Source organism: Amphibalanus amphitrite, unplaced genomic scaffold (genome assembly GCF_019059575.1).
Source record: "Amphibalanus amphitrite isolate SeventyFive unplaced genomic scaffold, NRLGWU_Aamphi_draft 000643F_arrow, whole genome shotgun sequence".
Classification (NCBI taxonomy): Eukaryota; Metazoa; Arthropoda; class Thecostraca; order Balanomorpha; family Balanidae; genus Amphibalanus; species Amphibalanus amphitrite.
The window spans coordinates 179,299-205,224 of record NW_024882137.1 but is presented as its reverse complement, the minus strand read 5'-3'; the positions used below and the strand labels follow the sequence as shown (position 1 = coordinate 205,224).

At 54.8% G+C, this 25,926-nt stretch overlaps 1 protein-coding gene across 50 annotated transcripts in view; it reads left to right on the top strand.

The window, feature by feature from the left end:
- Positions 1-25,926, top strand: part of LOC122363852 (myosin heavy chain, muscle-like) — an 88,452-nt gene that overhangs the window by 33,595 nt on the left and 28,931 nt on the right. For 5 of the 50 annotated variants that reach the window (XM_043333608.1, XM_043333628.1, XM_043333611.1 and 2 more), the window contains 9 exons: positions 4,147-4,284; positions 8,112-8,231; positions 8,715-8,864; positions 11,233-11,403; positions 12,686-12,865; positions 13,483-13,636; positions 14,437-14,489; positions 20,513-20,600; positions 22,695-22,812. In XM_043333608.1, the coding sequence (XP_043189543.1) occupies positions 4,147-4,284; positions 8,112-8,231; positions 8,715-8,864; positions 11,233-11,403; positions 12,686-12,865; positions 13,483-13,636; positions 14,437-14,489; positions 20,513-20,600; positions 22,695-22,812 (1,172 nt within the window). Of the gene's footprint in view, positions 1-4,146; positions 4,285-4,360; positions 4,499-8,111; positions 8,232-8,714; positions 8,865-9,820; positions 9,992-11,232; positions 11,404-12,685; positions 12,866-13,482; positions 13,637-14,436; positions 14,490-14,875; positions 14,923-18,703; positions 18,792-20,512; positions 20,601-22,694; positions 22,813-23,985; positions 24,104-24,691; positions 24,810-25,926 lie in introns of all 50 variants that reach the window. The other 45 variants (XM_043333591.1, XM_043333605.1, XM_043333616.1 and 42 more) reach the window with 26 other exon arrangements.

Sequence of the window (25,926 nt, the reverse complement as noted above, 5' to 3'; positions counted from 1 at the left end):
GCGCCAGTAACTCCAACAGGGTATTCATCACAATACCACACCCATAGTGGTGCGTCAGTAACTCCAACAGGGTATTCATCACAATGCCACACCCATAGTGGTGGGCCAGTAACTCTAACAGCGCGTCGGTTGGACGGTGCACGCAGAGACTGTGGGCGGGGCGAGATTTTAAGATGATTGGCCTCAATGTCATATGCGTATATCGCTTAGGGCCAGTACTCATTATTATGAATAAAAGTACTTGTATTTTCTGTGGAAAGGGCCGAACTGGTGGTGCAAAATATGGTCTTATTCAGAAGTGGTATTGTAGGTATGGAACCCTGGGGATGCGGTAGTTAGCTTGTCACCAACTTTAGGCACCAGTCGTTTTGAATAAAAAATCGCTATGAATATTGACTGTCACTCATTGGGTTATCCCGATGGCCATTTTGTCAAAATAAATGAAATAAAAAATGCATAGGCTTGGCGTACCTACCCAATCCAATGAATGTATGACGTAGTTAAATACATTATATAAGTTTATGTAATTCAATTGTTTGAATCTATAAAGAAAATAATTTTTAGAAGTAGGTACAGCCAAGATACCTACAGGTAGGTATAGGTGCCTACGTATTTCAAATTTCGTATTTTCGATAAAACGAAACAGAGGTATCTAAGATTATCACATGATATTCAGAAATCGAATTTTTCAATGCCTCCAGGTCATTGAAGTGTTTCGATTTTAAGCCGTAGTAAAATATGTCCCCATGAAATAAATAAAATATATGGCCAGTCACACCACACGTCACCCTGATCACCCGTGTCACCCGTGTCAGCCAGCGACACACCTGGTGTCAGAAGTGATAACTGATACACCCAGTGTCAGCGACACACAGTCAGTGACACACCGTCAGTGACACACAGCCAGTGACACTCGGTGTCAGTCTCGGCCATCACACACACACGTGTAGTCACTCACCAATGACATCAGCCCACGGAGCAGCCAAAGCGCTCTCTCTCTCTCTCTCTCTCTCTCTCTCTCTCTCTCTCTCTCTCTCTCTCTCTCTCTCTCTCTCTCTCTCTCTCTCTCTCTCTCTCGGCCTGGCTTTGTCGCTCCGCTCTCTGCCTCTGCGACTCCCGCCCTCTCCCCCAGACCCAGCCCACAAAACCCCAGCCGAACCGCCCTGTCTGTCTACATGTCTGTCTCTCTGTGGTGTTCTTACCTTTAATTTAACGTAAGTCTTGCAAACTTATTAGTTATCACTTCGTATAAATATGCTTCTTACGTTGAATACTCGGTAAAGTCGAACTTAAGTCAGCTATTTCCATACACATCATTTCTGCTTTCGTACAGCTCAGACTTTGCATTCTGCTCGCGATAAAACTGAGTGTGATTTGGCGTGGTGTGTTGTGTGCTGCACATCTCGGCTGGGGTTCCTCAGCTCACGGGACCCAGCCGGAGCCAGCGGGCGACACAGTGACTAAATTACCTGACTAAATTACTAAATTACCGGCTCGTCACTTACCGAAATTGTGGGATCAGTGCGACAGCTCCACTGTGCAGTTCCACATATTGGTGGTGATAGAGGCTGCACTTCCTCTTATAACCTACGGTCTGTTTAACCCGCGCCCCAGTGGCGGTCTCAGTCAACTTCGCCCTAGTGGGGGGGGGGAGGGGCATATGTTACCACCCACCTCTAACTCAAAAACTAAGAGGTCTAGAAAGACGCGGTAAAAAGCCGTCGATAGTTCTCAATGCGTATGTTTGAAAGCATTTCGGTCATTTTTCATCTTAGAGCAATATTGGGGTCACTGGAGGTCATCAAAGGTCAAAATTTGCCAAATGTCATATTTTTCAGAAAACATGCATTTATCTCACGAACTATGATAGGTAGAAAAAGCATGTAAAAGCAATCGATAGCTTTTGAACTCTTCTTTTGCTAAGGTCATCATCTAAATTGACCTCAAGTCAACGGTTTAGCCTCCAGAGGGCAAAAACTCCAAAAATAGCTGCTTTTACGAAAAGTGTTTTTCGACAATAACTTTTGACTAAAAAAGCCACGAACTTCAATTGCCAGAATCGTGTTCCTCTCGCCGACACGCGCCGAATGAGCTATAATTTGACCTTGAAATGTCAACTTGAAAATTTGACCACAGGTCAAGGTCATGACCTGACCGGAAAAGGACATGTTGCATATCATTCGATGCGTCTTAACAAGACAAACACAATGAGACCATCCCTAGCGTCCTATCTCTTTCCAATCGAGATTTATTGGCAAAAATCTGTTTGTAACCTCAAATGACCTCGGATGACCTTTCTAGAGGCTATCAGCAAAAACGACACCTTGGTCGTCACGGGTGGTCCAAATCATTGTGATTCTGAAATATTTGGACTGTTCCTATGCGTACACACGGATCTAGAGGCATTTTCATTTTTCTCCATTGACTTGTAATGGAAAGGTCACGCCACTGACCTGACCTTAGGTCACGGATATAAAAAAAATCCGAGATATGCAAATTATAGGTGCCCATACCATCATGCAATCCACCAAGTTTAAAACCTTTCTGACAAACACTGCAGGCTGGACATGATTGCAAACTTTTTTAGGCTTGGTCAGTTAACTTGACCTGGTGACCTGACCTGACATTTTTTATTCACACGCAAAAATCGCGACAGGGTGGTAACGTATGCCCCCCCCCCCCCCACACTGGGGCGAAGGTTAAATTCGCTTTATTTTAGCCAAAAGGAATATAGGAACAGAACAGCCCTCAACTCACCGCGTGGTAGATCTGATCGGCTACACCGAGGACAGCTCGGACTCGGAGACTATGAAATTGGTTACTATTTTATAGGAAATCATAGCACAGGACGCGCGAGGCTCCTTACATTAGATTGGGCTCGTCATGGGCTCGTCCTATACAATTTCCGCTCAGTTTGGCAACAATACAAGAAAGTTTATATTGCCCCCTCCCTAAAAAAAAAACTTATACTTCTTGTTGCCATTCTTCCCTTTTAATTACGGAGCGAGCGAAGCGAGCGGAGTCTCATACTGAATTAAGGGAAAATCCTGAGTATGAGCGGCCGGCCGGCCGGCCGTGGGGACGCTCTTCAAAAGCTAATATCTTAGGAATGGGACATCCGATTGACAAGCGGTCTTCTTTACTGAATGTCACTTGGACGTAAAAGTTCTGTGGTGTGATGGCCACCATGCGTTCTTGCCAACCACCGCACGTGGCGCGTGGTAAAGTTGGACATTTTTTAAGAACCCCCAAAATTGCAACCTCAATAACGGCACAACGGTTGGGCCGATTGAATTGAAACTCGGTACACAGTTAGGTCTCCATCAGATAATTCATCTGCATGTGTTAAGGTTGGGGTGCTACAGCACGTGCGCACGTGCAGGGGGCGCTCCCAGATCTCGAGAACGGCTGGGCCGATTGCGCTCAAATTTGGTACACGGTTGGGGACCAATTAGTAGGGTGCCGTGCAAAAGTCAGTTTGGCCCCGCTTGCACGTGCGCACGTGCAGTGTGCCGCTTCCAGATCTCGAGAACGGCTAGGCCGATTGCGCTGAAATTTGGCACATCGCTTAAGACCGGTTAGTAGGGTGCAGTGCACAAGTTAGTTGGAGGTACCCCCTCGCAATTTCGCACGTGCAAGGCCCATCCTCTCGCTCGCTCCGTTGGTCGCCCAAAAGGCGTTTTACTGGTTTATTTAATGATGGATCCAATCAAAAGAGTGGAACGTGACGCACCTCTATCATATGGATTTTTATCGACTGATAACATATCCCTAGAGTTATTAGCGGAATTGTAAAAAAAGAGTGCCTATCACGCAGTGAGATGGGAGCTGTACCTAGCGAGCTTAGCAACGTAATAAAAAAGAACTAAAGACATCAATGCCTTTCATTTCGATGTCTATTGACCGCCTTTGGAATTATTTCTCATGCGGTCGCTTTTTTGGCTATTACGGTATAGTTTCATTCTTTCCCCTCCCGAGCGTCGCCTTTCTCGGTGTTATGGTCTCAGTCTCTATAGGTACCACCTGGGTATTTGTCGTCGCCATTTGGGCGTTTGCTCGGCCGTTCGGGCGCCTCTGCCGTCCGGCTGGGGCCCGCGAGCTGTCACCGGGGGGTCCGCGCCGCGCGCCGCTTCCGCTGACCCACAGGAGGCCTTCGACATTCTCAACTTCTCTGCCGAGGAGAAGATGAACATCTACAAGATCACGGCCACCGTGATGCACCTGGGCGAGATGAAGTTCCGCCAGAAGGGGCGCGAGGAGCAGGCAGAGGCCGAGGGCACGGAGGTGAGTGAGCGGCCGCCGCGCCGGCCGGCGGCGCCCCCGCCGCGCACCCGCTGACCGCGCCGCGCCGCGCCCACAGGAGGCGTTCGATATCCTCGGCTTCACGCAGCAAGAGAAGGAAAACATCTATAAGATCGTGGCCGCTGTGATGCATCTGGGTACGATGAAATTCAAACAGAGGGGCCGCGAGGAGCAGGCGGAGGCAGACGGCGCCGAAGTAAGACGCCGCGGCGACGCTGCTGCCGCCAGGCGGCCGGCCCGCGCAGTAACACGCCGCCGCCATCTTGTTTGGTTTCCTTTCAGCAATGGCGCCGCTGCTGCTGGCTGGCTGGGTGCCGGTTTTACGCCTCATCGCCTGATATTTGCACACTGCGTAATGTGCTCCGCGTGACTGCGTAATGTGCTGACTGCTCGGAGTTTGGCAATGCTGAGCTCTTACTAGCCTCAAGGAAATAAATCCAAAAATGTTGCACCAAATTCCAAACTTTTACCTAGGTACATCTGCCGTACCTACCTAATGCTTATACCAACCAACCAATTGGTTCAACCATCGATATTAGTTTTTTCGCGAATATTTATTTAAAGTCTGGACTCAGGGGCGTCGCCGACGGGGGGGTCGGGGGGTCGTGACCCCCCAGTCTTGAAAACTGGGGGGTGTCGACCCCCCACTTTTTGCGATGCTGAGTATGCCTTTTTAGCTTTTATGTCAGTGAAGCAGGCGTCAGCAACACCAACAAATACATCAGATTCAGAATCGCTTCAAGAGCTCCCTAAAGCCAATTAGCCAATTACCTGAAGTTCAATTAGCTATGGGCGGGGAACACCTGCACAACAATATTTTTAAGTAGCCACCATTCTAGTACCTTTTTATCCCTCAAAAGATTGGACGCGCCAAAACTGCCCCGAGCGTTCGTCTGATCGTTAAAAAAATGGTCGCAGTCGATTCGTCGGATCAGTACCTAACTACAAAACTACAAACTAGCCTCAGCCCCATGGCTACCGTCACAACTAGCTGTACAGTGCACATGTAGGGGAAAGGGAGTCAGATGAAACCGTCTCGGGCTTTTGCAAAGAAGTCGCGCAAAAAGGAGCCGATTGCAACGAAACTTCCGGTGCGCTCGAGTTAATCAACTACTAAAAAATAAATCGATATCCCTGATTCAAATAAAGATGACCTTGGTTCACTTTTTCATAACATGCTTTTAATTTAGGTATAGGAAAGTTTTTGGAGCTGATTTTGAACTTAGCGCCCATCTGAACATTTAAGAAGTAGTTGTGCTGCTTATACATATGTATAACATGTTAGGAAGCAATCGGTGGTGGTCATCCACTAAAAGGTACTGGTCGATCTGACCTGACCTGATCTACCCCAAATGTATGGAGTCATCGTCTTCGTTCAAAACTAAGATAACATTCGTAATCAGAACCTCGAAAAACCATCACAACTGACATTCGCAAAGTTCTAGCAGGTCCCGAGTTTCCCTACTTATTGGCGATGACCTGAGTCCTGAGATGACCCGAAACTTTGTAAATGGGTATCATCGGCTTTCTCTCGTCACGGGCAGCATGCTCTTTTTCCGCAAACCTCTAGATCGATCAGGGGTCGAAAGCATACCTCAGCGGTACTTTAGTATACGTTATACGTTAGCGACTGGGAACCCACCAATAGAAGGGCTACAGTGAAGCAGAAAACATATTCGATAGCTCTTTCAACGCTCTTTCGCTAGCTTCGCGTCAGATTTCATCTCAGGTCTATGTTTTGCCCATAGAAGGCAAACAGCTAGCTGGACAGATTCTGCCTAAACATTTGCTTTGCAATAACTTTAGATTCCGTGAATTTGTTTGGTATTTACATATGTTGTCTTGTCACCACCGTGTTTATTTCTTTGAGACGCGTCACATGAGTTAAAATTTGACCATTCAGGATTAACGTTAAAACGACCTCAGGTCAACGTTATGTCATGATCGAAAAAGGACCTCCTGCTGCATATGAATGGATCCGTGTTATTGAGCTAAACAGTGAACACCTTCCAGGTGCTGTCATCGCTCTACCGCGTCTTTGTCAAAAGTTGTAGAAAAAATGCTGGTGGCCATCGATGGACATTTCCACTAATGACCTTTCGAGACATCACTCGTTATTATAAGTTGCACCCTGTCCCTGGCAATGATGAGCTGATTTGTCATGGCTCCAAAGATATTTTGCGTTTCTGACGAACTTTTTCAAAGCAGGAGGCATTCGTGCTTTTTCTAATTTCTCATTATTTTCTAATGATGAGGTCACGTATTTGACCTGCCTCCAGATCATAGATGCAAATCCTCAGAATAATGAATTGCTGATACGTATAACCCCATACATTAGGTATACAGTGTACCAAATTTCGAAGTTATGGGAGAAAAGCTACAAGAATGGCGAGAGGAGAAAGTTTGATAGAGGTATACCGTATAACTGAACTTGACATGGCGACCTGACCTTAAGTGACCAGTGATAATTTTTACGCAAGTGATGTAGGTAGGTATACCTACCTAATAGGTTATACCAAATTTCGCGGCGCTGCGCGCCGATTTGTTACACGCGCGCACACACACATACGCACGCACAAAACTGGGAAGTGTGGCAAAAAAAAAACACCCCTACCCATCGGGTGAAGACTAGAAACCCGACCCCCCCACTCAAAAATCCGTGGCGACGCCCCTGTCTGGACTGTACCTACTCATCAATTTAATTTGTTGTCAACAAAAAAAATAACGCCATTTTCGGGGCCAGAGTGATTGGCATGACGATTATGTATGTAGGTGCTGACAATGTGCTGAAATGCTGAAATGCTGAAATGCTGAAATGCTGAAATGCTGAAATGCCTATGTGCTGAAAAGAAGCGTTACTACTTGTTAATTTTGCTGGGTAACAATGACAACTGCATGTTGTTCCCGTTCATCCCACTGCAGTGCCATAGGTACACAGCAGCTGTGACCTAACACTAACACCTCGGCACGTGTCTTCTCTCCAGTAGCGTTTTGTACTGACATGTCTGCCGCTTTTGGAGCAAAGCTTGCGGGTGTCAGCTACCAGCTACTCTGGGAGTGTCTAACTCTACTGCTCACCGAATGGTGTCCACTACCAGGGCCACCAGTCACAGACTGACTGCGTGTACCTATGTGTGTTTGGTTGGTGCCCTATGTGTCGGTGAAAAGCACTCAGATCTGCTCTGTCCTGGGACTGGGCTGAGTCGCCCCCACTTGGATCGCCCACCTGACCTCACTGTTACTCCCCATTGAACTTCGTAGAGATCTTTTAAACATACGAAGAGAAGTTACACTGATGTGGCGAAGTTCTTGGCAGGTCGCCCGTTTCGTGATCACATGGGTAGGTATCATGTTTTAGCCAAACAGCAGCTCTTCGTATGTAAGATCTCTGCGCAGTGGGAAGCATGCCCCCCCCCCCCTCCCGACCCGGGTCGAGCGGCACAGACTGTCGGCATGTCCCGGCCAGTGACGTCACACCCACTGTCCAGTGACGTCACCCTCTCTGTCCAGTGACGTCACGGCTGACTGGGAGCCGGCGTCGTGTGTCCCCGTAGTGTGTTACCCTGTTGGAAGCGTCCACCACGGGACCGGATGGACCGTAGCACCCGGCCTGCACCCACCCGGCACCGGCCGCGCACCCACCCGGCACCCCGCACCCGACCCTTTCCCAGGTGACGGCGCGCAGCTGATGTCGCAGGGGGGGGCGGTTCTCACAGCGAGGTCCCCGTCAGTCGGCCCAGACCAGCGCGCCCGGCGCCAACGGGTGTGACGTCACTGACCGCTGACACCGTGTGTGACGTCACCCGCAGGAGGGCGAGCGCGTGGCCAAGCTGGTCGGCGTCGACGGTCCGACGCTGTACCTGAACCTGCTGAAGCCCAAGATCAAGGTCGGCAACGAGTTTGTCACCCAGGGCCGCAACAAGGACCAGGTCAGTGACCTCTGGAATTGGACTAGTGACCTCCGACTAGAGACCAGGCACCTGAGGTCAGATATGCACCTCAGACTAGAGAGCGGGTCAGCTACCTCAGCGACCAGGCTGGCTGCGCAGGGCTCGGGACCCGTTTTGTGGACCCAGCAGTGGGACCGAGTTTAGTGTCGGGTCTTCTGCCAGCATCCCGGTCCGCAACAGCGCCGGCGCCGGCTGGAGCTGCAATGACGGCCAGTTCAGACATATCCAATATTCATGTAAGTTTGACTCTGCCCTGTCCTGCCCTGTCCTGGCCTGGCCTGGCCAGTCCTGCCCCGTCCCTGCTCTGCCTTGTTCTGCCTTGACCTTTTCTCCGACGTGATTATGTGATTTGAACTTACGTGACCTTAGTTTCCCTGCACTGTTCTGAGTGCGCTGAACTGACGGCTGAGCTGAGCTTCTGTGCACTGTTCTGACCTGACCTGACCTGCCCGGCCGCTGCAGGTGTACTACTCAGTTGGTGCCCTGGCCAAGGCCATGTACGACCGCATGTTCAAGTGGCTGGTCAAGAAGGTCAACCTCACCCTGGACACCAAGCAGAAGCGGCACCGCTTCATTGGCGTCCTCGACATCGCCGGCTTCGAGATCTTCGACGTGAGTTTGCCGAGAGTGAGCCGACTTAGTCGCGAGTTAGCAGAGTTAGCCGCGAGTTACCCGCAGGCTAGCCACGACGGTTGAGTAATTAGAGCCGGCCAAGTGCAGCACACTTAGTTTACTTAGCTCAGTGCAGGGCCGGTGCGCTCAGGTAACGTCAGCTTTACGTCTTGATTAGTTGACTTTACGGCAATGTTTCGCATAATCGGATATTTTATAGTTTTATCATGGGAGAACTCTTATGGAAGATTTTTATCTAATTAGTCACGTTTTATTGAAATACATGTCCATGGGATGAAAATGTGAAGGTAGTTACGTCAAGGAACGTATGAAATACGTTTGAAATGTTTCTGTGTCGATGTACAATGCATTTATATTACAGGTTCTCAACGATAACAAACGCAGTTCTCACTTGGCAGCCCTCAATAAGGCAGCAATAACACAAGTCACTGCACCCGTCCAGCACAGCCAATCGCTGCGCGTCCACGGCCATTATGACGTCACAGCTACTTTGAGCACAGCTCACGACGTCACCCAGGGCGCCGCTGAACACCTGAGGACACAAAGCAGCCCATACACCGAACATACGACACACGTCACGTCATCCCCACCGACTACGACAAAGCAAAGCTTATATTGACCGGGGCAATCAATTTACCCTAGATGTATGTTTCTACCTTTATCTCGTTTATGAGCCTTGCAATCATGATGAAAACATAAATATCAAATAGGTATTTGACGTGCTTCAATGATGAATAATATAATATTCCGTTCTCAGAAACTTGGGTTTGGTAGAAGAAGGTATGCGATTCTGCCCACTCACATGGTCATTTGATCTAAAAATAACGTGAACCATTTTTGTTCTTTAATCACAAAAACGGTTTACAGGCAGTCCTTTAACAAACATTTCCAAAAAGCCGCTTCAGTCCCAATGACGTTTGACCTCTATTTATCAGTTCAACGGCTTCGAACAGCTGTGCATCAACTTCACCAACGAGAAGCTTCAGCAGTTCTTCAACCACCACATGTTCGTGCTGGAGCAGGAGGAGTACAAGCGGGAGGGCATCGATTGGGTCTTCATGGACTTCGGCATGGACCTGCAGGCGTGCATTGAGCTGATGGAGAAGGTACTCCCGGACATGTCCCATAGCGACCAGAGTGTGGCGCCCGCGCGCGCGCTGCAGGCTTCCCCGGGCTGCGCTCCGAGCGAACAAACCCAGTCCGGGCATCTCCGGATTTCCGCCAGTGGCCCCGGTGTTTCCCCAACTTCCCGCGTTACCCCGGATTGGAGTGCTCCCTGCCGAAAATAGCCCACCCCACCGAGTTTGCCCTGCACGTGGCTTCAACCCGATGTTTTCAGACCCCTGTGTATACTGCATAGGCCTGCGGTGAACTATCGGCTACAGACAGCGTCTCGCCGGCCTATCCACTGGCGTCCTTCCAAGCATGTCTGGGCGCGACAGAACCCCGGGCTTGTGCCTCCCCGGCCTTCCCCGCGTGCTCCCGGCTTCCCCGTGCGCCTCTTCGTCTCCCTGCATTATCGGTGTGCCTCCCCTGTGTGCCTTCCAGCTCTCCCTGCTGCGTATTTCGCTCAGACCATTTAGTCTGCTTAGTCGGGTAGTTTGCACCGACTCTGTACCGGTGTCTCCCTTAGGCGGCTGTCGCTATGGCAGGCGTGGAGGGTGCAGTCAGTTTCTGATGGCGGTGGCCGCTGTTTGATGTTACTGAAGATAAATGGGACTTTTTCCTCCGGGAGTTCTGGAATGAAGCTTCACAACATGTGGTAAAAGGCACTATAAGGACAAGTTGAGATTTACGTGGTCCGCAGTCCGCACGTGGAAGAGCATTTCAAGCAATGAAATCGTTTCTGAAGCGCCAATGTCTAAAGTTTGCCTGTAAAAAGGCTAACATTCGTTGAAAGGACCTATTGTCTGAAGGCATAAGTGTCTCCTTGCACTGTGGATTCACATGGCCCTGGATATAGCTGATGAGATGGACATTCACCACGAGACTGAAGCAGGGGCTCTGGCAAGAAATTTCAGAAAAAGACTGCAGAAGACTGCGTGAAAGACTGTCGAATGTTATACACAGGAGTCTGCGCTCGGAGGATTTTACTGAAGACCTCACGGAAAGCTCTGCGGAGGGTGATTTTCACTCTATAGCTCAGCTCTTCTGCAGCTTCCAGTGCACTGTCGCTGGCCTCAGACACAGTGCCCACAGCCACACATGCAGCCTCTGTCAAGGACTTTCAGGTGTTCACTCATCCCGAGGCCCTCACCTGGAGCACACCTGGTGCCAGCTCTTCGTGTCCTTGTCGCTGCGGCCAGTCCTCCGCGCCGTCACCCATCCCACACCTCTTCGTTTCCAGTTCAACGGCTTCGAACAGCTGTGCATCAACTTCACCAACGAGAAGCTTCAGCAGTTCTTCAACCACCACATGTTCGTGCTGGAGCAGGAGGAGTACAAGCGGGAGGGCATCAACTGGGTCTTCATGGACTTCGGCATGGACCTGCAGGCGTGCATCGACCTCATGGAGAAGGTGACGCACGTAGCGGCCTCCGGTGCCGACTTCTCTCTAGGAGGAGACGATGGTCTCCTGGCAGCATGACGGACGATGTAGGCGTCGCTTTCGCGGCTCATAAAACACTACCAGCTAGCCGGGTACACGGTGGCCGGGGTGTCGGTTGGCTGGGGTAGTGCCGTAGCAGTGCAGTGTCGTCCTAGTGCACTGGGTCAACGGCGCCGGCTTCTAGAGCATGACTACAGATAGCGTACGTAACAACTGATCACTGCATGATAAATAAACTGAAGTAGCTAGTGATAGTGTCGTAACTTGTATGCTACTCTATTTCTTTAAATAATAGACAGATGACAGAAGTAATTGGCCTAACTCTTTAAGTTAACCAGGATAGCGTATGTCTCATTGAGTGCATCTCGTAGATTCAACGCTAATCGGCTGAGGTCTGGCCCCAGGTACAGGTAAATAATTCCGCTGCATGCGCTGTCTTAGGTCACGGATGCTTTGGACTCTGCTGTGCTGTATAACCGCTGTTGCATGCATCCCTACGTGTCTGCTGGCCCTAAGGCGAATGCTGATGATGACCATATCGATGAGATTGCTGGTCGATGATGCTCCGAGTAGATGTAGTGGTTTAGGTTTTCTGATATATGTAAGATACCGTAATATCTTTGTTCATTTTTTACAACTGATTGAATGTAAGAACAAGTTGCAGGTGCCTATAACCATTTTAGTCGGCAGCTGCCACAGTCTCGATATAGCTCTGGTTTGTGAGTCGGCTGACCGGCCGAGGCAGCGCGTCTCCTGACGCAAACAGTCTCACTGTTCCCCATATTCCAATCCCATTGATCATGTACAGCTCTGTTCGCGTCCGACATCCCTCCAACCTGTATGTACATCTATGTATATCTATTCTGAAACCCTCTCCCACCATCCCCTGTGAACATCCCGCTCCGTACCACCACTGCTGCGTCCCTCCACTGCTGACCGCCGTCCCTCCACTGCTGACCGCCGTCCCGCCACTGCTGACCGCCGTCCCGTCACTGCTGACCGCCGTCCCGCCACTGCTGACCGCCGTCCCGCCACTGCTGACCGCCTTCCCGCCACTGCTGACCGCCTTCCCGCCACTGCTGAGCGCCTTCCCTCCACTGCTGACCGCCGTCCCGCCACTGCTGACCGCCGTCCCGCCACTGCTGACCGCCGTCCCGCCACTGCTGACCGCCGTCCCGCCACTGCTGACCGCCGTCCCTCCACTGCTGACCGCCTTCCCGCCATTGCTGACCGCCGTCCGCGCGCGCCGCAGCCGATGGGCGTCCTCTCCATCCTGGAGGAGGAGAGCATGTTCCCCAAGGCCACCGACAAGACGTTCGAGGAGAAGCTGAAGAACAACCACCTGGGCAAGTCGTCCTGCTTCATCAAGCCCAAGCCGCCCAAGCAGGGCCAGGCTGAGGCGCACTTCGCCATCGTGCACTACGCCGGAACGGTGAGCGTGTAGGGGACCTGGCTCTGACAGTGTAGGGTTTGGGTTTGGGAGGGGCTGGGGACCTCTGAAGGAGAGGGTTTGAGGACCTCTGATAGTGGAGGGTTGGGGAATTCTGACGGCTTGGGTTTGGGGACCTCTGGGGACATGGTGAGAGACGAGTGCGGGGATCACTGGCAGTGGCGGTATTGATAGTTTGAGGGCCTTTGACTGCATGAGGATGAGACAAGTGACTATAGTTTAGGTGTGTGAGTTCTTGAACAGCGAGCTTTGCGGCCAATCCTCAAAACATTTGGTAACATTTTGCATTTGAGAGAAGAATTTACTTCAGAATAACTGAAATAAACACTCCTGCATCCTACTCTTGCTGAAATGAATGAAAACAAACGGCCTCAGCGCCCTCCGACCGACAGTGCTCGAGCTGGAGTCCAACGGGCAACGAATTCCGCTCCCTCTAGCCGACAGTTGGTGGCGTGGACCTGGTTAGGCCAGGCACAAATAGTTGAACCACATTCCTCTTGAGTCACTCGCTCTCATGCCCTGATTGGCTCACCCTCACTCTACGTCACCCGCTCTCAGGACCCTGATTGGCTGGCCCTCACTGCGTCACGCGCCCCCAGGTGGCGTACAACCTGATCGGCTGGCTGGAGAAGAACAAGGACCCGCTCAACGACACGGTCGTCGACCAGTTCAAGAAGGGCTCCAACATGCTGGCGCAGGAGATCTTCGCCGACCACCCGGGACAGTCGGGCGGCCAGGACGCCGGTGGAAAGGGTGAGCTGATGCCAGACGAATCGGTGAGGGTGTCGCAAAAAGGGTGAGGACGCATCACCATTCACCGGTCCAGCTTGTGAATAACAATTACAAGCTATTTGAAACTTCACGCAAACGACCAATCATTTTCTGATATCAGCCCTATCGCTTGACTCGACTGTGTGGCACTCTTTTTCCTAGCGTAAGGTGATGGCAGGATTTAATGTCACACTAAGCATGTTTACCAAATATGTATACCATAAATTGAAATGGGTCGAATAAAAGTTGTGCTCTGAAACTGGACTAGGACTTCGGAACCAAGTTATAAGTTACGTGTCCCAGCTTTTGGATTTAGATCTGCCTATCTTAGGTAGGAACGGGCGTAACACACTGTCACGAAGATTTCCTCGTCGAATGCTGTCTATATGAGCGTTAACATCGCAAGGCGTTGAAAATTGCTCTGTTGAATCGACTTGCTCGCTTTCTTGGTCACTTTTCACTTTGGTAATTTATTGCATTGCAACTGGAGTCAATTCGCCACTGTTGCCGCAGTGGCCGGATTTGTTTGCCACTGTTGCCGCAGTGGCCGGGTTTGTTTGCCACTGTTGCCGCAGTGGCTGGGTTTGTTTGCCACTGTTGCCGCAGTGGCCGGGTTTGTTTGCCACTGTTGCCGCAGTGGCCGGGTTTGTTTGCCACTGTTGCCGCAGTGGCTGGGTTTGTTTGCCACTGTTGCCGCAGTGGCCGGGTTTGTTTGTCGCTGGCTGCCGCAGTGGCTGGGTGCGCGCTCTCTGCTCTGAGACACTGACGACCACCTATTGCAGGCGCCAAGCGTCAGAAGGGCTCGGCATTCCAGACCGTCTCGGCCATGTACCGGGTAAATAGAGCGAGCAGTGCCGCGGCTCTGTACCGCGACGGCCGGCCGCCGCCGCCACTCTGGCTCAGTGAGAACCCGCAGCGTGGTCCACTGAGAGTCCTCGCTGTGACTGTGGTGACATGCAGCGGTCGCACCAGCCCGCCGTTATCCGGCAGGGACCGTGTCCCGGCGGCTAGTGCGACCCGAGGCTCGGTCTGACCTGAGGCCTCAGAGTGGCGGCACCGCCGGCCGCCGCCGCCGCCACACCGGTGACGTCACTGGTGGCGGCTCGCTGGACGGCTCTGACCGGACGGTGGCCGGCCTGTCCAGACCGCCACCAGTGACGTCACCGCTGTGTACCGCCGCCGCCGTGTCTGACCGCGGCGCGCGCCGGCCCTCTGTTCTAGGCCGTAAGAAGGGTGGCGGGTTCGCCACCGTGTCCTCCGCCTACAGGGTATGGTGTCCTCCGCCTGCAGAGTATGGTGTCCTCCGCCTGCAGCCCGGCCGCATGTCCGTCTGTCTGTCCGTCTGTCTGTCTGTCTGGGACTGGTCACTGTACCCGCAGTGTACCCTGTACCCCGGTACACAGCGGTCCGGACTGTATCACTTTGTACACTTTGTACTCTGGAGGTCAGCAGCATGTCTATATCTGCATCATCCGGGCCGCGAGGCGGACCCCAGTTGGATGGGGGGGGGGGGGTCCGTCTCTGGGATGCTACATCCGGGCCCTGAGACGGGTCCGTTAGGGGGAGGAACCTTTGGGGCACTGTTTCCGCAGTGACCAAACCAAGTTTGGCACAGTCTTTTTTTTTTGTCTGCTGGAGCTGGTAACTTTGGGTAGGCAAATCTTGGAATGAAAATCGCTATTATTTCCTACAGTTTCAGCAAGCAGCTGATAATCTCTCAAATTTTACTCTAACAAAAGCACTTATTTAGATATTGTTGCATTTAATCAAAATTACTAAGTGGTTTCTGTTATTCTATGTTATGCTCTATTCTACTCCATTTATAAATTGTGAAATCAGAATGCCTCGTAGGTCCCCTATATTTGGGGAAATTATGGACATGCGCCAACAAGAGTAGTGCACTAAATAAAACACGAATGATGTACAGATTCTATCACTGTGAATGAACTTTGTACTATCTACTCTGTAGTTAATTTAGTTTTGAGACGCCACTGAATCCTACATAATTCAGTTTTGACAGCCTGCATCGTGTTTTATTTTCCTTTGATTAATCAGTACCAACGATACCTATAAGATTTGCATTTTCGAACGCATGTTTATTTCGAGGATAGTTTATGTTTATATTACGATGATTGCCGTGCACCCATGTTCCTATTGAATGTTGTACCTAAAATGTTTTCTTTTTAAGACGTCAAATAGGTATAGGTAACAGAAATGGTTCGTGTCATCGAGTTCGTGTCGTACTGCGTAAAACGGCCATCCATATGGCGGCGTACGTTAACTCCCCGTACCGGTATCACACTTTTGATTGACTTCGAAAAGGTGCACGACCTCGATAAATTTGCAGGTCTCTAGCTAGCTTGTACCTATACCTTTTCCTGGATAATTTGCAGCAACGCAATATTATGTATTTACCATCTATTCATTTGGCCTGAACAAATGTCCCCTCATTCTGAACAAATGCCCTCCCAGTGCCGGCTGTGCCGTGGGTAAAGTGAGTGGACCGTGCGTCTGACAGTCACCAGGTGATGTCACGGGTAGCACCGCCTGGGTGACGTCACAGTCCCGCCCCGCCGTCTGTGCCAGCACTGGCCGGTGTTGTCCATCATGTCACGTGACCCGGGTGTAGTGACTGGTTTGGAGATTGTTATCGGTGGCCGGCGTTGTCCATCGTGTCACGTGACCCGGGTGTAGTGACTGGTCTGGAGATGGTTATCGGTGGCCGGTGTTGTCCATCGTGTCACGTGACCCGGGTGTAGTGACTGGTTTGGAGATTGTTATCGGTGGCCGGTGTTGTCCATCGTGTCACGTGACCTGGGTGTAGTGACTGGTTTTGAGGGTGTGATCGCTGGTCTGCGACTTTTTCAGGCGTCTTGTGTCCTGTCTGTCTTTGATGTGACTTTATCAGGTGTACCTATAGCGACGGACAGGTCAAGGGCTCATCCCTGACACCTCATGACACCCCCTGACATCCACTGACACTCCCTGACACCCCTGACATCCCCTGACATCCACTGACATCCCCTGACACCCACTGCTACTCCCTGACACCCGCTGACACCCGCTGACACCCGCTGACACCCGCTGACACCCGCTCTTTGGCAGCGGCTGCCGCGGTCGGTCTGTCCGGCGAGGTATAGCGGCGGTTAGCGGCCTCTCACTGCGCAGGTAGCTGGCCCCTGGTCTGATACCCCTGGCGACGTCTGACCCGGCACCTGCAGCTGCATGGAGCCGGCGCCCGGCGCGCGGTGGACATGTAGCCGCCCTGTCACCCCCTGTTGCACCGTCCCGTCACCCCCTGTTAGAGCCACCACCGAGGAATGGCGCCGCCCGCAGCCGAATGACGCGCACACACCCTAGATGGATGGTGTCCCCTACTCCCTAAAGGAATGGTGTTACCCTTACCTACGTAGGAACAGTGTTACCCTGCAACAGGAATGGTGTTACCCCACAGATAAATGGTGCTGCTACCCTAGCTGAATGGTGTTTTTCGTATCTGAATGATGATTCCTTCGATACGAATGTCGAGAAGACCCTTAGAAGAGTGGTGTTAACCCTTCCGAATGCCGCACCCTCTAGAAGAATGGTGTCACCTCCTGCACAAATTTCGAATGGTGTTACCTTATTTATAGGATCTATATGTTACCTCGCAGCCGGAATGGCGTTACCCCGGTAGAATGGTGCTACCCTGGTCCCTGGTACATGCTATCCTGGTAGAATGGTGTCGCCTGGGTAAATGTGTCACCCTGTGGATTTGTGCGGCCTCCGTATGGGCTTCTATCCCGGGCGAGCGAGACAGCTGGCGCTCCCTCCCTCCCTCTGAGGAACGTACCCCGCCGTGACCTCCGGTGACCTCTCCCACCGCTGCTGTACCGGTGACCTCCTCCCTCCGTCCGTCCGTCCGTACGTCCGTCCGTCCGGAGCAAAGGCAGCCCACCATAATCCCATAGGCGGATAGCATCGCCAGTGGGAGGCGGATTATCCAGCGGCCCACCAGTGGAAGGCGGGTTATCCAACGGCCCGCCAGTGGGAGGCGGGTTATCCAACGGCCCGCCAGTGGGAGGCGGGTTATCCAACGGCCCGCCAGTGGGAGGCGGGTGCAACCCACATTACATTAAAGACCGAAAGAGATTCTTCCTCAAACCCCAGATACCATTTACTGTTCATAAAAGACATTCCTTGCACCCTGGCGGCTCTTTTGGATCCAGAAGGGGCTTCGAAGGGTCCCTGTAGCCTCCGAGTGGGTGCTTCGTGCCTAGGTGGCCCGCAGTGGCCCGGCAGTCCTCCGGACGACCTGAGGCCGCGCCCCGTGACCCACCGACGTCCGCGATATCGCGTCATCGCGGCGTCCCTTTGTGTCAGGTGTTGTCATCACCAGCCCGGTGTTCCATCGGCACGTGCAGCGCCTCAGGGACTGAGGGGACCCCGCCCCGCGCGGCTCCGCGCGTATCTGCGACCTCCGGTGACCGCTATTCTCACCCTTGTGACCCCTAGTGTGACCCCCCTGTGACCCCGTAGTGACCCTGCATCTCTGCAGTCTCGGCCCGGCCGGATAGCAGCTGCATTCGTTACAGTGCTCGTCGAGTTTATTACTGAATGCGAGCTGGTTGCCCCTCATGTCTGCTCGACCCCACTTATCCCAGAAGTGACCCTAGTGCGGCACCTGGTGTTCCGTTGAAAGCTGCACGCGTCGATAGAGTCCACGGGGTCAGTATAAACAGCCTTGTGTAGCTGGGGACAGTATTGACCTGGTATCAGATGGCAACATTGGCCATGAACGTAACCTGGTTTCGTGTCATAACTTGTAAAGAATATTTAAAAACGGTGGATGACAGAATGTGTTAGCACCTCGATCAGTTTGCCGGGGTCTCTGTGCTGACTGATGGGGCGCCGCTCTCGAGGCCCTGCGCTGACGCGGCGCGCTGGCCGCCCTTGTTAGAGGCGCACCAGCAGGCCTGCAGGGAGAGGCGGCACTGCGCTGTGCAGCGGCACCACTGCGGCGATATTCCGCCGGTTCTGCCCCGCTGACGTCACTGGCCATTTCCCTAGGAGCAACTCAACAATCTGATGACGACACTGCGCTCCACGCAGCCGCACTTCATCCGATGCATTATCCCCAATGAGCTGAAGGCGCCCGGTAAGGCGGGAACCGCAGAGTCCGCACGGAACCGCAGCGCACCGCGGAACCAGGAGCCCGCACGGAACCTGCACGAGGAGCCATGCCCTCCCCTTCGTGAAACCCTGGACTGCACATGGCGTCTAGAACCCGTCCGTAGACATAGACCATAGACACTACCTGGTGACCCATAGACACCTAGTGTCGGACCCATAGACACCCACTGTCGGACCCATAGACACCCACTGTCAGACCCATAGACACCCACTGTCAGACCCATAGACACCCACTGTCGGACCCATAGACACCCACTGTCGGACCCATAGACACCCACTGTCGGACCCATAGACACCCACTGTGGGACCCATAGCCACCCACTGTCGGACCCATAGACACCCACTGTCGGACCCATAGACACCCACTGTCAGACCCATAGACACCTAGTGTCGGACCCATAGACACCCACTGTCGGACCCATAGACACCCACTGTCGGACCCATAGACACCCACTGTCGGACCCATAGACACCCACTGTCAGACCCATAGACACCCACTGTCAGACCCATAGACACCCACTGTGGGACCCATAGACACCCACTGTCAGACCCATAGACACCTAGTGTCGGACCCATAGACACCCACTGTGGGACCCATAGACACCCACTGTCGGACCCATAGACACCCACTGTCGGACCCATAGACACCCACTGTCGGACCCATAGACACCCACTGTCGGACCCATAGACACCCACTGTCAGACCCATAGACACCCACTGTCGGACCCATAGACACCCACTGTCGGACCCATAGACACCCACTGTCAGACCCATAGACACCCACTGTCAGACCCATAGACACCCACTGTGGGACCCATAGACACCCACTGTCAGACCCATAGACACCCACTGTCGGACCCATAGACACCCACTGTTGGACCCATAGACACCCACTGTTGGACCCATAGACACCCACTGTCGGACCCATAGACACCCACTGTTGGACCCATAGACACCCACTGTCAGACCCATAGACACCCACTGTCGGACCCATAGACACCCACTGTCGGACCTATAGACACCCACTGTGGGACCCATAGACACCCACTGTCGGACCCATAGACACCCACTGTCGGACCCATAGACACCCACTGTCGGACCCATAGACACCCACTGTCGGACCCATAGACACCCACTGTGGGACCCATAGACACCCACTGTCGGACCCATAGACACCCACTGTCGGACCCATAGACACCCACTGTCGGACCCATAGACACCCACTGTCGGACCCATAGACACCCACCTGTGTAAACTCTCCGGGATGGTACCGGGACATCACTAGTTCACTAGTGCGCAGATGACCTCTCGGTGGCCCTCTACTGACCTCTGACCTCTGAGTGACCCTGAGACGCTGACGCGGCTGACGACCCCGGTGTGCGCCCTGATATTTCCCTTTGTTATACAATGTGTGTACTGTGCCCCAGTCGGATAGATGAGCTCCCCTAGCTAGACTGTCAGTAGTCCCTAGTCCACCCGCTGTGCCTCCCCCTGTGACCTGGCATGTGACCTCATATGTGACCCGCCCACCAGCGCGGCCACTCGCTGCCCAGACAGTGTGTGTGCCTGCCGTCCCCTCCCCTGTGCACGCCCCCCCCTCCCGCCGCCGTCCGTGCTGTGCCGTCCTCGTCGCCGCTGCCCCCCTGATGACGTCACACTCACACTGTGTGACGTCACGGCGGACAGGAGCAGCTCAACAACCTGATGGTGACGCTGCGGGCCACTCAGCCGCACTTCATCCGCTGCATCATTCCCAACGAGACCAAATCGCCCGGTGAGTCAGCACTTACACACACCGGGCACAGGGCGCCGCTCACAGGGCGCCTCTCACAGGGCGCCGATCACAGGGCGCCACTCACAGGGCGCCGCTCACAGGGCGCCGCTCACAGGGCGCCGATCAGAGGGAGCCGGTCACAGGGAGACGCTCACAGGGCGCCGATCACACACACCGGTCAGAGGGCGCCAATCACAGGGCGCCGATCAGAGGGCGCCGATGACAGGGCGCCGGTGACAGGGCGCCGCTCACAGGGCGCCGGTCACAGGGCGCCGCTCACAGGGCGCTGGTGACAGGGCGCTGCTCACAGGGCGCCGGGCACAGGGCGCCGGGGGACAGAGGTGGACACAGGTCAGTCGGTCACCGGAACACAGTGCAGAGGAACACACACGGTCCCGGAACACTGGGCTCCGGAACACACAGGGTAACGGAACACAGCGCATAGGAGCCTAAATAGCACCGGAACACAGCGCACCGATGGTGGCACACAGGCTACGATATTCAACCATGAGAGGGTAAACAAATATCAGGGGAGGCACGGAGCTGAACACGGAGACAGGCATAGGCGAGCAAACACGAACAGAGGTCACAAGAGCTGAGCAGAAAGGTCAGGGGTGACTCAGGCGTGGGATCTAAATCCGCACAGACAGTCCAGAGGAACTGCTGAAGAAACTAGACGACCGGCACTACCGGGCCCTCAGTGGCCAGTGAGGGGGGCGGACCCTCACTGGTCAGTGAGGGGGCCGGCCCCCTCACTGGTCACTGTGGGGGACGGCCCCTCACCGGTCAGTGTGGGGAAGGGAACGGACCCTCACCGGTCAGTGTGGGGGACGGCCCCTCACCGGTCAGTGGGGGAAGGGAACGGACCCTCACCGGTCAGTGTGGGACCGACCCATCACCGGCCGGCGCGGTGGTGTGACGCGCGGCCGTGAGCAACAGCCGGTCTGTGTGGGCCGGCCGGCCGCCGTTTGCAGGCGGACCCCATCTCCCCCCGCCTGCCCGCCCCTGCATGTCGACACCTGCCTGTGCCTGTCGTCCCCCCCCCCCCCCACTCCCCAGTCACCCTGTGGTCGCCCCACCTCTTAGATCATGGTCTCGTTTCGTTCTAAGGGACGCTGTGTCGTTGGAAAATGTTTGCTAGGCTGACACGCCTCAGGAGATTAACGTTCCACTTCATTGTGTTTTAAAGTCATTGGGTTTATATGTCATTCAACAATTTAATTCAAAGTTAACGATTGCCTTTGGCACGACGAATCATATTATCTGTTGTGTCAAAGTGAAAGCCTTGGGCGAAAACTCACTGATTAAACTGTTGCTTGACTGAAGTCCGACCGCAACTCCAGCTCCAACTCCAAATACAACTGCAAATCCAACTTTTACTCCAACTCCAACTACATCCCCAACTCCAACTCACCATTGGTGGCACCATTGGTGGTGGCAGGCTCACTGACCATTCAGCTGGCCGGACCATGCACAAGCAGTTCTCCAGCTCTGATCCTGAGCCCTTCTGCAGGATCCTGACCGCCAGCTCCTGACCTCACAGATCCACCGACCCGCTCAACCGACTCCGCTGACCTCTGACCTCCGCTGACCTCTGACCTCCGCTGACCTCTGACATCCGCTGACCTCTGACCTCCGCTGACCTCTGGCCTCCGCTGACCTGTGACCTCCGCTGACCTGTGACCTCCGCTGACCTCTGACCGCCGCTGACCTGTGACCGCCGCTGACCTGTGACCGCCGCTGACCTCTGACCGCCGCTGACCTGTGGCCGCCGCTGACCTGTGACCGCCGCTGACCTCTGACCTCCGCTGACCTCTGACCTCCGCTGACCTCTGACCTCCGCTGACCTGTGACCGCCGCTGACCTCTGACCTCCGCTGACCTCTGACCTCCGCTGACCTTAGACCTCCGCTGACCTCTGACCGCCGCTGACCTCTGACCTCCGCTGACATCTGACCTCCGCTGACCTCTGACCGCCGCTGACCTCTGACCGCCGCTGACCTCTGACCGCCGCTGACCTCTGACCGCCGCTGACCTCTGACCTCCGCTGACCTCTGACCTCCGCTGACCTCTGACCGCCGCTGACCGGCCGCAGGTGTGATCGACTCCCACCTGGTGATGCACCAGCTCACCTGTAACGGTGTGCTCGAGGGCATCCGTATCTGCCGCAAGGGCTTCCCCAACCGCATGGTCTACGCCGACTTCAAGCACCGGTAAGCGGGCGGGACGGGGGACTACCCTCTGCGGCTGACACCGGGGGGGGGGACTCCCCTCTGCGGCTGACACCGGGGGACTCCCCTCTGCGGCTGACACTGGGGGCGGGGACTCCCCTCTGCGGCTGACACCGGGGGCGGGGACTCCCCTCTGCGGCTGACACCGGGGGCGGGGACTCCCCTCTGCGGCTGACGCCGGGGGCGGGGACTCCCCTCTGCGGCTGACACCGGGGGCGGGGACTCCCCTCTGCGGCTGACACCGGGGGCGGGGACTCCCCTCTGCGGCTGATACCGGGGGCGGGGACTCCCCTCTGCGGCTGACACCGGGGGCGGGGATTCCCCTCTGTGGCTGACACCGGGGGCGGGGACTCCCCTCTGCGGCTGACACCGGGGACGGGGACTCCCCTCTGCGGCTGACACCGGGGGGGCGGGGGACTCCCCTCTGCGGCTGACACCGGGGGGGGACTCCCCTCTGCGGCTGATACCGGCCGCTCTGCCGGGACAGACAGCGGGCTCTGCTCACAGGGAGGGGCCTCACCCATCGCGGGTACCTTCACCGGGACAGCACGGCCTCGAACAGGGATCTGTGCTCAAATTGGATAGTCAAGAAAGGCATGTGTTCTTAATGCCTATACAGGAAGACTGAAGACTTTTGTTAGGGTTCCGTGCCTATTTGGACGAATGCCTAAAACAGCGACGTTTTGGCACAGGGAAAGCGCCATGTTAATGGGGACCCGTGTGTTTATCGATTCTTCCTTATTCTTAGTGCCACTATTAAGAGAGGGGATCATTGCAGTTGTATAAAAGGACGGCGCGGGAGCGCCACCCTTCACTCTCCTCCCGTGCCGGTCTCCACTGTGTAGGCCACGGCCCCTGGGCTGTGTGGGCCACGGCCCCTTGGCTGTGTGGCTCCAGTCCCTGGGCAGCGCGGGGTGAGCCATGACTATGTGGGAACGGCGCTGTGGGACTTTGTATAGCATTGACTATGTAGTTATGTATATGTTAGCTCGCGTTACCTGTGTGGAGCTCTCGTATAAGTGCCGTCGCGGTCTCGGCCCTTTGACTCTGCGCACTGAGGCTCCGCGACCAGTGCGCGCCCGGACCATGCTGTCGTGTTGTGTTGTCTGAGTTCCGCTCGCTCACGCTGACTGTTGTGGCGCCGTGTCACCGAAGTTACATAGTGCTGGCTCCCGCCATCATGAAAAAACACGACGACGACAAGGACGCCACCAGGGCCTGCCTAGAGACTATCGAAATGGACCCGGAGAAGTTCCGGCTGGGCCACACCAAGGTAGCCTCTGCCCGAGACCCCGGCTTCACCGCTGGCCGCTGCCGCTTCACCGCGCCGCCACCCAGCACGGCCCCTGGCCTCTGACCTCTGACCTCTGACCTCTGACCTCTGACCTCTGACCTCTGGACCTCTGACTCCTGACCCCTGACGACTGACTTCTGATCTGTCTTGGGACCTCTGAGCGGTCACCTCTGACCATTGACCTCTGACCTTGGCCTCTGACATTTGACCTCTGATCTCTGTATCTGACCCCTGACCTCTGACCTCTGATCAGTGAACAGCTATCTGACAGTCCGCACTGGCGGATCCGACGGCCAGTCAGCAGCCTCTGTCTTCCACACGAGCTCGGCAGCGTACAGCAGACAGCAGTGTGTCCACTCCACATCGGCTGCGGTGACCTTTTGTCGAACCACCCTGCACGTGCTGGGTGGAATGGTGAATCCAGATTTCACGACCCGCCCATTACCCGCCCATGACCCCCGCCCATTACCCGCCCGCGACCCCCGCCCCCGCCCATTACCCGCCCGTGGCTCGTCTGTGACCCTCCGGTGACCTTCTGTTGACCCTGCGGTGACCGTGTGCCCCAAGCTACACAATCCTGGCGCCCAAGCAGATGAAGGCCCTGTCGGACGACAAGGATGCCACCGAAAAGTGTCTGGAGGTCATCGAACTCGAGCACGAAAAGTACCGCATCGGCCACACCAAGGCAGGTGGCCCTGTGGCGCCTGGCCGGAGAGTGTCGGGCCGGGGCCCGCGGCGTGCGGCGCCGGGGTCTGGAGGCCGCACTGCTGCCACAGAGGGTCTCCGTAAACATAGCGGCACTGCAGCTCATAGTAGCCCAGCAGTTTGACCAGCTAAATTTGGTTTATGATAGCGATAATGGGGACGCTGTTCCTTTTGGGCTCTGGTGGCAATAAAAAAAACATCCAGCAGTTTTAGTAGCAAACAAAGAGTGCCGACGTTAGGCGACACACCCTCTGCCGGCGTGCAGCCTCCAGACTGCCGACTCCGCGGTCTCGTGGACGCGGTCTTGTTCTTCGGGCCTGCGAGACTACAGCATCTTGATCCCCTCCCCCTTACTGCATCTTGGTCTCTTCAGCAACTTGGACCCCCTCTACAGCAACTTCGGCCCCTTTACAGCATCTTGGTCCCCCTCCCCTGCATTGACGGGTGCACGGACAAACTTCTGTCGTCCCCTGACTTACCGCACTGGACCGTGCCGAACTGGACTGCGGTCTGGACTCTGGACTGTGTCTGGACTCTGGACTGTGTCTGGAATCTGGACTGCGGTCTGGACTCTGGACTGCGTCCGGAGTCCGGACTGCGGTCTGGACTCTGGACTGCGTCTGGAGTCCGAACCCACACCCCTGACCCGGCCCGCGCACGAACTCTGTATATACCCCCCCCCCCGCGTGCCCGCCTTCTGGCAGAGTTCAGTGACCCCCAGCTCCCTGTCTGGTTTGCGGTGTGAACCCTCCCTCTCCCTGCGAGGCTCGTTTTCCCTGCCATGGTCTGGCCCTGCGATGACCCTGGACCACCGGCTCAGTGGTCCTGGCACTGCAGCTGTACCCCCGGCTGTGGGGAGCGCTGCTCCCTTGGCCCGCGAGTCTGCTCGGTCCGACCACGAGCGACGCCGCTCTAACGCGTTCGTGTTCACCCGAGTGGAAGCTGGAGTTACCTAACCCCACCGGTGGCCCAAACAGGTGTGCAAGACTACAACCTCCTCCTCTGAGTCCCCCCCACCCACCCCCCACCCCCACCAGCGTCCGTTCCCGCGACGCCTCGTCGCAGTGAGTGGGCGCAGTCTGCCTGCGGCCGCGGCT